Source organism: Varroa jacobsoni, unplaced genomic scaffold (assembly GCF_002532875.2).
Source record: "Varroa jacobsoni isolate VJ856 unplaced genomic scaffold, vjacob_1.0 contig01309, whole genome shotgun sequence".
In the NCBI taxonomy this organism is placed as follows: Eukaryota; Metazoa; Arthropoda; class Arachnida; order Mesostigmata; family Varroidae; genus Varroa; species Varroa jacobsoni.
Genome location: NW_019214617.1, coordinates 1 through 13,744, shown reverse-complemented (window position 1 = coordinate 13,744; position 13,744 = coordinate 1). Strand labels below are relative to the sequence as shown.

Sequence of the window (13,744 nt, the reverse complement as noted above, 5' to 3'; positions counted from 1 at the left end):
AGTAGCGTTTAGCCTTTAGCTTTGCTGCCCTCGCACCCATCAAACCCCTCGACTACTAAATTCTATGTCTATTGTTCTGTTTACGGAGCTGGCTAGAGATTGGAAAGTAAACTAAGTAGGCCTGTGTCTACTTAGATTGTGTAGTTTGCCATCATTTCTCCTTTATTCCTAACAGCCTATTCTGATCGACCGTCCCCGTTGGTGTTCCCCCCTTTCGAAACACCGAGGCCACGACTACTGGTTTATCCGAAGCGGCACGACAGCTTAAACGGTGCCTGTTAACGATCAACGAGATCTATTCAAACGACCGCGAACCTACTACATACTGTCCGTGCAGTTCTTATGCTGTGAGCGTACGGTTTCGGAGACGAATAGCGGTCCCGAAGAAAGGTCTTTCGATGAGACGCGACCTGCGGTTGCCGCTCATGTTCCGGCCGGAAGCTTCTGACGGGCCCTTCGGGTAGCGCCTGCAAAAGGGTTTTCGATTTGTAAGATATGAGAAACTATGACAGTTGCTCAGTGCTTCGGAGCGGGGTCCGTCGGTCTCTTTTGGAATGGTTTCGTCAAAGGGACCACTTCGCAGGCGGCTACCGCGGTGAGATACAAAACGGTAGCATATGATTGGATACTGAAGAAATTTACACAACAAGATTTGGAGGCATGCTTTCAGAGAAATATCATCGCAGACGGCGCCTAAATAAACCATTTGAGTTCGCTCTTCTCCAAGGAGAAATTCAGACCAAAATCTGATCCGTACGTGACTTTTTCGCTCGTTCGCACGTACGGTAATCATTCATAGCCAGTTACTATAGGCATGATATCATGCGGCCAGTATGTTCTTTACACTTTCTATCTCTAGAAAATACCGTCCGTAATATCATCGTGCCGACCAACTGTAATAGAGGTTCGGATTTGTCCGAGCTATAAATAATAGCAAATGCTATGTTAACTTGTTTTTAGGTCAAATTATAAAAGCGGACGTTTGCTTGCAGTAGAGGCTGGCACAGTATACAAATCGACTATAAAAACAATTAGATATCCTCTATTTTCTATTGTGGATAGCGATAACTATATGGCGACTTGTACTAGTAAAACAGCTCCGCTTAGTCAATTTGCCTTATCACTGAGACCAAGTGCACGTTCGAGAGCTAAGCCAATAGAACGCATTCTCGTATAGGATGGAAAGGCGAACGTTTCCGTTGCGTAGTCTCGTTTCGTCGTAGCTTCGTAATGTTTTTTGAGTGTAGCTAGCGAACGTCGAAAATGCCAGTCTACGCCGTCGGTCGTAAACAACGTTCTACAAATTAGACCAGTCTGAGCGTTCGATAGTCGAGCACAAATAGTTCGGGGCTTGTAAAGCTTTGTCTGCTTGAAGAGGGTCCAAAATCGACTCAGATCTAAGACCTGTGAAGATCGTTTATTCATTGAACCGTGTTATGAATATATATGTGCTAGATAGCCTATGAGATTCACGATTGAGAACAAATCGTGCAGGGAATCGCGTTAGCATTTGTTCGCTGTACCCTTCATTTTCATTTTAGTATATTGTGTGCGTGAGCCTTTGTTGCTTCTTGCTGACGTGGCTTGCGGCAAGATGTAGTCTGTTTCAAATAAAGCGCATATAATTAATCAACATCTAGGACCTCTTTGTCCTTCTATTTCTTTTGTGTACTATATAGTCGTTTTATGATGACTTACCTAGCATATTTAGCCTAAACAAAGAGGTTGACCATGTACAATAGGCACTCTGAGCTAGGTGGAAGGATCGACTTTTCGGTGCCTTCTAACAGAGGCTACGAACGAAGCCATTCGCTGCTATTCACTGCTAGAAAACGCGAAAGTACGTAAAATTTAAGGGAACGACGATATGTGCGCGCAAATGTTAAGTACTGCAATAGCATTATTGCGATATTTCAAGTAACACAGTATTATGTTGAAGCGTTCGTCATTAATTGAGGTTTTTAATGAATTCGGCTCCCGGGAGAATCACGTTCCCTCAGGTCTCAGCCTCTATTCGTGGAAACTCATAGACGACTTCAGTCGTAAGAAACGAAGCAGTCGTTCCCTTAATGATATCCGAAAGCAATTCTTACAGATATCGGATATTCATTTGCTTTCGAGATCTGTCCGACTACCGCACACAATTATATATATATATATATATAATTTTACATTATCATCTAAGTAGGCGATCCCTCTAGGTGACTATGTTAGCTTAGTAATACTTAATAATAATATGGAATTTATCTCGTACTTAGAAGAGTCGTAACATTTGTACCGCAATGGCTAAAAAATCGGCGGAATTCAAGCACTAAATAGAGGAATCGTTAGTTCAAGTCCGCCGACCCGCATTTTTTGAATGGATTAGTAGCTCCAGATACGCTTTCGATATTGAACACGGGAATAATTTCGAAAAGATCGCAGCTCGCTTGACGATGCAGTTCACTTACACAGCCTGTTTCACCGATTCCGTGATAAACAATCTTGTGTTTTCTTATCGATTCTTTTTTATCGTAGAAAAAAAAAGTACTTTCAAGTAACAGCACCCCCTCCCCCTCCACCTCCCGCGGAAAATCGCTCATTTTAAGCTGTGAAGATTGTATACTTTTGTTATTGCATTGACTCTCAAAACATTTTGAAATCAAACAATGAAACTCGTACCTGTTGAAATCATATAATGACATTACCAGTGTAGCTCAAACCACAGGTCGTTATTTTTTGCTAACGGCCGCCTTAACCTACGAGCGTATTCGATGACATCTGGACGAATGAAGGTCGAACGTATTGTAGTGAAGTTTACCAACGAAGTCACTATGCGTCTTGTCATTCTTCACATCCAGCAGGCTTAAGTACTTACAATTTGAACAAGATCATTGAGATCCGTTTGTGGCGTCGTAGTTCGTCCGTTACTACAGATTCGTGCTCCTGGACCAGCAGTCTATTGCTTTGTTGTTATTATTGCTCATCATTACAGCGATTAACGATGGAGTCGGCAGGGCGACCGTGACAAATGCGTAGTGACTCCTTATAGATGCAGGATATTTATTGGGCTGTAAGTGCCGATGAAGAAGTCATCTGAACCGCTCACCCAACTGATTATTATAATGAATCTTAAATTGTCAACTTTTTTTTTCGATACTGCAGCGTCTGATTTCCGATAGATGAAGTATGCGTATATTTGTTTGTAACGTAGCACATAAAGGGTTAAGGAATAACAAACGGTTCCGTGCCGATCGATTAGCTTCACAATATACCGATTTTCATAGTACTCATACGTTTCTAGTTGCCGACAAGGCTTTATTTAATCTACATATTTGTACGTATCGAAACGTTTATGCGATTGAATATAATATATATACTCTCATGTTTTTCTACCTATTCCAAGTATCTTGCTTGCTGAAGCAGAATCGATAATAACCGCCAAATGTTAGTCCCCCCCCCCCCCCAAAAATGGATCCCGTGCGATAAGTCTGCGCTTATAATAAATGTCTGATTGGTCTTCGTTGTTGACATATCGTAGTGCACCTTGTTGCGATGCAGTGGCGGCATTAATTATATGCAGGACGACAAACGTATGGCATAAGAACAAGATGTTGAAAAGTATACATTACGTGAATGAATACCACGGAAATATTGATATCTCTCCAGAAGCCACCCCAATAGAACAGCCTGCCTGAGTACAATACAAAGAATCACTGAAATTGCTATGAACTAGAGCACGAAGGTACACGGACATATATCGAACAAAAACAAGCACGGATTGTTGCTAAAATACACTCTCATGGTGTAGATCAACCAAGCGAACGTTAGGAATTAGTTCTTTCAGATTGTGACGAGCTTGCATCCGTATTATAATGAAATATGATGGGCACTTTGCTACGCAAGCCCATCTCCTATGTTGAAACGAGTGCGGGTGATGCAGTCAATAAATCGTTTGCATTCAATAAGTAAGCAATTAGTTTCCGGGAAAAAAAAATTAGAACGTACTTCTATTGACAATTTGTTTTTTATCGCAGAAGTAATGAAATAGAGGAATAATGTTAATCTGTTAATGAACCTGAATAAAACCAGATTTTATTTGACCTTGTTTTTTATACCGTGCAATAGACAGGGCTCCAAAGAAACAGTTCGTCGTAGTGGTCATTCAATCAAATTTGATTCTTTTTTTTTTTGGGTTTTTTTTTTAACTTAAAACAATCCGATTGTTATATAAGATCAACAGTTCGAAACCTGAACCTCATTCATCCGTTTCCAGTCGGCGATTCTCTGTAATGCGTTTCTTTAAGCGCGCTGCCACAATAACAATGAGCATGCGGTTCTTGCCGGCTAAAACGTCATGGTCACTATGCCATTTCATACCCCCCGATAAGTTTGGCAAAATCCATCTCATCTAGATTTTCAAGCGGGGAGTTAGAATGGAACAAAAATTATATTTAGAAAAATTCAAAAACGTGTTGAAGACGCTCAAGAAAAACGAAAACCATTGGCCTCTGCGTCTTTAACAATACTTCAAAGAGGCTTCACTAGACACGCAGAGGTACCTATAAAAAAACAAATTCACGCCGTCGACTACGAGTTAATTTTTTTCCCAAATTATTCTCGTTTTCGTGGTAGCCTGTGACGTGTTCGCCTGCTACACTCAGAGACATACTGAGGTTTAGGTTTTCGAATCCGCGGTAGGCACACCTCGCTAGGTGCTAGCAGTCAGCTGTTTAACGTAGTGCCTAACAGCGGTCCTGGATGTAAAACTCGAAGCATCTATTCTATATACTCGCGCTCGATAATAGCGATCAGTGATTTTGAATCATCGTCTATAATTCGTTGTCATCATGGTCCGTGTTCCATTATACATGGCCCAACGGCCGTGTATAGTAAAATGTAATAACCGTAATGGTAATGACTTGACATTATTATCACTACTCGAAACATCACAAATAAACATGGAAAAATTTGATAAACGTCTCGTCTCCTGCCCCTCGGCTCATGTCCGTCTGCTCAATCAACAAAGTTTCTGTTTATCTGTGCAAACGACGCGTAAGTTTTTGAACTATCAACGCGTTACTATCCCAATTGCTTCCTGTTAGCATCGAAAAGCGTACGGCGTGGCCATATCTGCCTTTTATCATCGTCCTATTATTGTTACTCCTACTGTTATCGATGGTAATTGTAATCATTATAGACATTATTATAATTATTGTTATCCCAATAGAAAAGATAAAAGTATGGGATGATATTTCAGGCTTGAAGTTTATCGTGCGATAGCAGACGATATAATCGGGGTCCCTGCCTCAGCCATACAGACATGATGCTTTAGAACACCGGAACATCCAAGTATAAGCGGAAAAGCATAGTTCGCTGTAGTGTTCTATGGCACTGTGATGTTTTTATTTTTGTTCCTATTTAATGAGGCTGTCTGCTGTTGCTGTCATAGAAATTTTTCGCTGGCAGGCCATGCATGTGCACGAAACGAGAAGAAAAGTTTTATTTTGTCGCACAGAACTCCTTTTTGTAGGCCAGTACAGACGGCGGCTTTCAGTGGCTACCTTCTACAGGACACAACGCAGCATGGCCTACCGCTAGGTTTGATAGAACAACTAGAAAATGTCATTCGTGCGTACTTGTCAGCTGTTTTGCAATCCAAAGCGCCATTGTGATCCGGTTGCTGGTCGCACCCAAGCCTTCTTCGCGTAGTAGCTTGTTGGCTTAGCTTTGAGCTATTATTTACGCTTTTAACGCGAATATTTACGTTGTTAATGTTTGGCCTTTCATTGTGATTTCAAGATTTCCACATCGAAGTCTACTATGACTTTTAGGCCCGAGCGGATCGAGGCCAATTTATTTTTCCGTTTTTTTTTTTTCGTGTAAGAAATAAGTCTCCTTTACATGCTATATTCAAACGGCTGAGGGAGGATTACGATGTTTCTCTCGATTAGCTATGACTTTCAATGCATTTTGATTAATTAGCGGATTGTATATAAACCGAACGTTCAGTAGTTTATATCGAGTCAATAAAGAGCATTGATGCTTGCGTCCATTGATATAATTTTACCCAAGAATTGTGTATTGCATTATAATTTATTAATTATGTGAAATATAGGTATTTGATGTTTGTGTTGTACCCCAAAAACTCATCACGAAGGCATGATATTATAGTTAGTGCCATATATATTAGACCGTATAGTGGTATATGCCACTAAGGCTTTTGACCTTGTACCATATACTAAGGATGAGCCGATACAACGTAGTAAACTTTTCAGCATGTTCAGCCGACCAACCGTGAAGATTAAACCCAGTTGAAAATCGTTACTACCGGATTCTCAGGACAAAAAACCACCAGCTCCTACGGATATGATTTTCATATGACGAAAATTTACAGTTATTAAATTATTCAGCTTATACAGGCTCTCAGGAGTTGGCCACACGTGGTACCCTCGGATATGATCGCAGTGATCAGGCGTAGAATGAATTCTATGGTACTACCTAAGGTGATTTTAACTGCGAATATTCAATGATATGCTCAATTTCAAGGCCGCTTGCTGGACCGCATGGTTGAGATGAAGCGGACTCGGGAAGATCTATAGAAGATCTTAATCAATGTTGGCGCTTTACGGAATGAAAATAATAAACAATTTAATTATAAAGATACTAACTTAACTCTCGATACACAACGTGCACAGCCGATAGGAACTCATGCTGCTTCCAGGGATTAAAATTTGGACGCATCGGTCCCTAGACTCCTAACCGCTAACGAGAAGCAATCTTAATAGCTAACTCAAGTGCGTGGACGGGCTACCTTTATCCCATCGAGTACCGTTTACCACCCTGAGGCAATATATAATTTGCACAATATGCCTTACGTTACGATCATCAAGATGGCAAACTAAACCTGCGGGTGCTGTCAATTGCTTCAGGGGCAACGAAAGAAAGTAAATAGAGGCTAAGGCCTAATTTAATATTGTAAATCGATAATGAATCCTAATTGTTACCACTGTCAAGCCGAGTAGTTAAAACTTAGCGATTTGATACAGGGAGAGACGCTCTGCGTCGACTCTAAGTTAGCTAGGTGTAAGTATATGTAAGAAAAGTATAGGACATGCAAGGGACCGAATTGTTTGTGTGTCGCTGAGCCTGTTCGTGCTCCATTGATTATGAAAAGGATACACTGTTTTTCAGATACAATTGTAATTTATACAGATACTTTATACATACACGTATGTATGCACTATTTAATAACGCACGTAGGATAAAATAGACGCAACACGTGAGTAGTCGTTATTATCACGTACCACGGGTCGTAAGCTCACTGGATAGGCATTTTGTGCGTGCACAGTCGAACACAGTTAAAATTCAGCCAAGTTTTGTTGAAAAGAGAAAAAGGGTTTTCCTTTTTCATTTTTTTGCTCGCTCAATTCGATTTGTCTCTGTTCCATCTTCCCATATACATATTATATAGAAGTACTATTCATTTATTGTATTATACCGAATTTAAGAGGGGAAGAGGAGAGCTCAGTTGAGGAGGGTTGCTTCGCCACAAAGGATTGCTTCAAATCAAAATATACCCAACTGTTAATATCGTAAGTATTAATAATTGAACTTAAAGCAAAACGTTACCATTTTATATAAAACGTAGATTATAAAATTACAAATAAACGTTTCGTAACCATAACTTTTGCAGTTCTAACTGTCACGTGCCCCTATTCATAAGCGGCCGTTCGGAAAAGCTTTTTATGCACGACATACGCATACATCTCTGCATGTCTTAATAAAATCCACCGATAACACCATTACGGCTATGAGTTTGGTAGCATATTTATCCATTGCCGATCAGAGACACGCACATACATATACCAGCTACGTTGTTTCGCGTTCGAAAGGCCTATGTAATTTGCCCGATATACGACTATAATATAAAGGCTATAGGCGTAAGGAGGCGATAAGCTCTGCGTATCGAGAAGGTTACAAGTCAAGTTCAATCAACAACCGAAACGAACGATCCACAACGTTTCTTGAGCCGGGAGACGCCCCGTGCTTCGAAAAGCCATTACGATATATTTAGCTCGTGTAGAGCGCGCCAAAAACAGCGTGCGTAGGCGATTCGGGCCTTAAAGCGATGGATCGATTGGCGAGATGGTGGCCAACGACCGCCAGCACCGTTCGCTGGCCCTTGAGGGCTTGCTATGCTTCGCGGGAATTTTAAGTTGTTTGTCATTTCATCGTGTCCACAGTGGACAGCTCACAGTTCTGGCGGGTCAAAGCTCACCGCTTTATCCTCTACATAGATGATATTGGAGTTGGACGGAAGGTGCTTGTCGAGATATGTGACTTCATTTATGTTGCCATCGGTCTAGTTATGTACTTCTAAGGATTCGTGTTTTTGTATTGCTGCCGGGTGGTCACTGAACGAAATAACGAGTAGACACCGCATTTAGTCGAGGCTAACGCCGTTCTCAGCTTGTGAGTCCCTCTTCAAAGCTCCATTTTGCTCCAGGTAGATACAGGTTACAGTGCTCACTTTCGCGGCAGAAACATATTTTAAGCGTAACATATGTTTCTGCCATCAATAGCTGAGTGTATGTAAGTTGCTATTGGTTACTTGTATAACATCTAATTCGATATGTAGCATTTGCTAAAATCAGAGAAACTATAATAGACATACAATTCAGCTTTACATTGAAGACACAATCCGATATTAATAGACTGTTTAAAGACGTGTTTTGTCGAGGGGAAAAATACGTGGATCTGCATATTTACGTTGCTTTGGCAAAAATTAGGTTAAGAAACTGTTTGCATTACGAACTGTCGCCCTTAAACCGGCTCAAAGTGATCGTATGTTGAAGTCATTTCACCTAATGCGTTTTGGGGCTGACTGAATCTCATTTGAGTCCACCGAAACACTATGTATAGGAGAATTAGGGCACGATCGGGACTTTAGTAGCTCGACAAAAGTAATAAAAAACTAGCTCAGTATTGAATGTGTCAATGGAAAGTACTGCAAATATGCTGAGCGCATTTACAAACAGCAAATAAATAAATATCGAGATATGCTCTCAAACCGTGAGTTTCCCGGAGTAGTAAGGGTGGAAATTACAGTCGAACCGAGGTGCTGGGGCTTATCGTGAAATCTGTTGTGAAGACTTGACAATCTCCAACAACATTCATTATTAGGCTAAATAAGTAATTCGTCTCTTTTTAGCAACATTTCCACCTGTCTAGTTCATCAGTCAATCCCTTCTTAGCTACACGTTGATTGTTGCCTAGAGTTACCCTAGTGCGCCTCTCATGCTAACATCGCGAATCACGTATTCCACATAATGAAAATAACTGGATACATGTATATTCATATAAATGGATACGTATAAGTGTATAGGTGACACCCGAACGGATGATGAAAAATTACTGCCGTTTTTTACCGTCTTACTACAACGCATGCTTCTGTCAGGCAGTAATCAATCTTCCGTAGAGCTTCTTCACCGCCGACCAAACAACGGGCGCCATCTTCCTGACGGCCGATGTGTACGGAAACCAATAAAAGCCAATGTATCATAACCATGCATGCAGGATCTAATTCCACAAAGCAATTGCGATCTTCTACGAGTCCACGTCAGGCCTGCGCTACCATTGATCACACTCCGCGCTTCTCTATCTCCTTTTTTTTTTTTTATTGTTTCAGAGTTGAACAGCTCAGACAAAGCTACCGCTACAATTGCCAGTGCCAATTTGCCATGGCCGCAGACAGCTGGGTGCATTTTTCAAACTACTCTTTCATTTCGGTTCATTCGATTACTACGCAGGCTGCGAGCGCCTGCCTACGTAAAGGTTCTGGTTTCGCATGAAGCGGCCGTAAGGCCGTTGAATTACCCTATACCTAGTGATTAACAACAGCAGCAGCGCCGCCGGCGGTGGCGGGAAATGACATTTCAGTGTAATTTCTACCAAAATATTTCTCCCATAGAAGTATGTTAGAAAATGCCCCCACACATGGTTCCTAACGGGTGCGGCTGCTGCTGCTGCTGCTACTGGCGTTGATGTAGAGGTGAGATCGCTCGCGTTCTGATGTATGGTAGCTGTATCGTCCTAGGACTGAGACGGTGCCTTATCTGATTTTATTGTTATGTTTTGACGGCAGCGGACGTTTAAAAACTGACCGCAAAATTGTTGACGAGCAGAACCGAGAGCGACCGAAGTAGCCTCGGGCAAAGCGCAGGTTGCCTGCTCGTGAACAACAAGAAGTTCTGCTTGCAAAGCAAAAAGCTCCGACACACAGAGTAAGAAGACAACAGCGTAGTAAAGAGTGCGATCAAGCGGTTGTGTTCGCGGCTCTGGTGGTACCTCCGTACCGCGCGCCCGTCCACTAAAAACGTACGACGGCAATCAGGACTAGTAAAGAGGCTACAACGGAATAAATATACAAGAAGATGGGGCAAGAGCTGCATGGATAGACATCTCGCTACGGACGTTCTCTTCGAGAATCGAGGGTCGATCGCTTCGTGTCTTCTTCGAGCGCTTCGACGGAGAAAACTCATGTTTTTGTTCCACCGGCGGCTCATAGCAGTGAGCGATTCTACGGGGGAGTGACCGACGGCGTGGGTTATTGTTGTCGTTTCCGTTAAACTCGTTGCTTCGTTTTAATCGTCCGTAAAAAACGGCGACACTGATTAAAGCATTACGATGATAGTGGGTGCAATAGCAAAAATAAAGTCTGCAACAACCGTTATAAAAGCTACAAGTAGCAACAACTTACCTGAATCAGTTAAGCAGCAAAAAAGAAGTTATTTGAAATGTTTGCACCTTTGTTGGTGGCTACTCCTCTCAAATTTGGTCAGATATTTTCATGGTTCTGTTAGATTAAATTTGGTAAAATCATTATTACTACCATCATACCGTTATCAGCTGTATATGATTAGCTTCCTAATAGTCATTTAAAAAGAAAAAAAAAAGCAACAACCATTGTTAAAGCACTAATTACTATATATTAAAACCTTACACAAATTGTAGAGCGTTAGAAAACACGATCAGTAATCAAGCGAGTGTGTATCGCTATACAGAAACAATATGTTATGTACAAGCAAGACCGGCGGATAGAAGGCTAGGCAGTAGCCGCCACATTCGACTTCATCCTTAGCTAATGCAATGGTGGACGTAAAACTTGAAAAATGTATTGGGAACTCTCCTTAATATTCATTTAAATATATGTTCATATTTCCTGACCGCCGCGCCATATCTGTCCACTGCTGGTCTGATTGTAGTCGTTGGCCCCTGTCGAACGGCAGAGATCACAGACGGCTGCCGTACCTCGGTGACAGACACGTTGATTATAAACACAGACACAAGCAGACGCATTTGGACGCAAGTTTAGGTTACGATTGTCCAAATAACGCGTATAGAAGTACTTACGGCACCTCCACGGACGATACTTCGATTTATTGATCATAACGCTATTGCTATCAAAGCAACATTAAAACGATGTCGACGTCGCTAGCCTACGAAACACTATCAAAAACAACAACAATAGTAACGGCAATAACAGCGGCAACAACAATCAGAAACAGCAGAGCTAGCGTCTCTAATAAAAAACGATTCTTCTTTGAGGAGCGATGGCAGCAGGCGAAAATTAACGAGTGAACAGCGCCGTCGTCGACACCAATTTGTCGGTAATTTTTTTCCGCTCTCTTCCTCTTCGCTTTGCGTCTCTCTCTCTCTCTCTCTCTCTCTGTCTTGCCGTACATCTAACAACAGATCAAACATAGAGGGTGACGGACTGCAAGGACGAGAGTACAAAATTTCACCGTTGAGATAATTTGCGCTTCGCTCTTTTCAAGCAAAAGCCACCTAACGCAAAATGGGTGTTCGAAGGATCGTTTTCGCTGCTTTTTTTCATCGATTAAGTTCTTCACCAAAGTTTCATCGTTGCCTTACCTGCATCGCTTGAACGGAGTCTCGTTTAGAGCAGAGCACGCATGAAAGGCAAAGAATAACAGAGACGGTGGACATTTTTACATGGTTACGGCGGTGGGAATACGCCGCAGCTGGTCACGTCGATGAACCGCTAGCCAGTAAGCCAATGAGGCGTGTTCACTGACTGACTCAGACACGAGCTTCTTTTGACTTCTATTCGATTTGCGGTCATACTATTGGATATTTGAGTGGTATCAGAGAAATAGATATAGAGATACCGCATGAGGGTACTGGACGACGGGGGATGGGGGGTGGCAAGAGCCTCAGCGATTGGCGAACATTGCGTTGTTGCGAATGAAAAGCGGGGACGATGAATAAAAAAAAATTTAAAAAAAAAAGATTAAATAGAGAAAAATGACAGTAGATCGAAGTTTAAGAACCGAGAAAGGTCCATGTCTCCATGTAAAACAACAGGAGAAATCGGGAGTGAGCCATTAGCGAGAGATATCCGTGCAAACACAAACACACGTACACACACACACACACACACATATATGTATATATACATGGACAGATAAGCCAAAATTTTTAAAATTGCTTCATTTGTTTTCTGGTAGTGCGCAGCCGGGGCGGCTGGTGACTACCGCCAATAATCAAAGTGAAACGCTCATTTCGAAGCGAAGAAATACGGGTAGAGTAAAAGAAAATCAGGCGCGTTTTAATCGAGATCAATTAATCCACTTTTAAAGCTCATTCTGGCACTGTAGTTATTCGATTGGTGATATGGCGTTATGGTACGTGGAGAAAGAAAACAGTTTACCATGTGCTGGCTCTAGCAGTCATACCAACGTATTTCAAGCAACATCTGTCCACAAGGGCCAATGGCTTTTGGACAACAAGCACCACGCGATCCAAGCTGTTTTGCGCCCACCTAAAAGATGGACTGATAGGCTCTAAAAAGGATAATATGTTACAGTTATTGACCGGCCAACGCTGTCCACGCCAACAGAAACGGGACTGAAACAAGACAATGGTTACGTAGAAATCGACTTTTTTAAAGGTGGAAAAGAAGAGAACAGATGAAATAGGGTATGCATACTCGCCTCATAATCAGGCAGTCAAATGATAGAGAAAAAAAAACTGGGTTATGTTCACGTTCTATTTTCACTACGTAGACAGTTTGTTTGAAAGAGGTGCTTGGCCAATGAAGCAATGGTGAACACTGACGGTAGAGCAACCCTCAAAACTTGAAACATTTATTTGTGTACGGTGATCTAAAGCCAAAAAAAAGGATTGTCCGTGAAGTTTTAGAAAGCTGGGAGCTACTGCTGTTATATGCGATAGCGTGTCAAACTATGATTAGTCCGGCTGGACGCTCTCGCAACACTAGCTGAAGTCTTAACTCGCTAAGACTGAATCTGTTATACGATGGGGAAGTTGTTTTTCTAACGAAGTGCTTCAACACGGAATATGGGTAACTGTACTAGGTCAGGAGCAATCGGAAGAATCGATATTCACACACACACACACACAGACACACACACACACATACACACACACATACATACACAAGAAAAAGTTCGACAGATTCAGCTTTTTTTTCCGCTTATGTCCTCAGTGCAGACCCGAGTTGTAAACTTCCATTACTTTTCAACATTTTCCAGCTGTAGAACTTAGATCGAGTCGCCTATTCGTCATACCAGTGCTTTTAAATGGAGATTTTTGAGATTTGGCTACAACTAATATTGTAGTAAAGCTTTAGTTTTTTGCAGGACAATTAATCAATCAAGCAATTCTTCAACACTCCTCTCTACAGATAAAAGCGCACGAGCGCCATATTATTTTTTAA

At 41.7% G+C, this 13,744-nt stretch overlaps 1 protein-coding gene across 5 annotated transcripts in view; it reads right to left on the bottom strand.

Moving 5' to 3' along the window:
* The window catches only part of LOC111271952 (uncharacterized), a 42,971-nt gene extending 30,775 nt beyond the window's left edge, over positions 1-12,196 (bottom strand). For 4 of the 5 annotated variants that reach the window (XR_015315544.1, XR_015315545.1, XR_015315546.1 and 1 more), the window contains exons 1-2: positions 11,917-12,196; positions 327-467 (exon numbers count right to left, since the gene is read on the bottom strand). Coding sequence is in view for 1 of the 5 variants with exons in the window: in XM_022853023.2 (XP_022708758.1) it covers positions 327-467; positions 11,917-11,991 (216 nt within the window). In the remaining 4 variants the exon portion in view is untranslated. Of the gene's footprint in view, positions 1-326; positions 468-2,857; positions 3,441-11,916 lie in introns of those variants that run through there. The other variant, XR_015315548.1, reaches the window with a different exon arrangement.
* Positions 12,197-13,744: the final 1,548 nt, after the last annotated feature.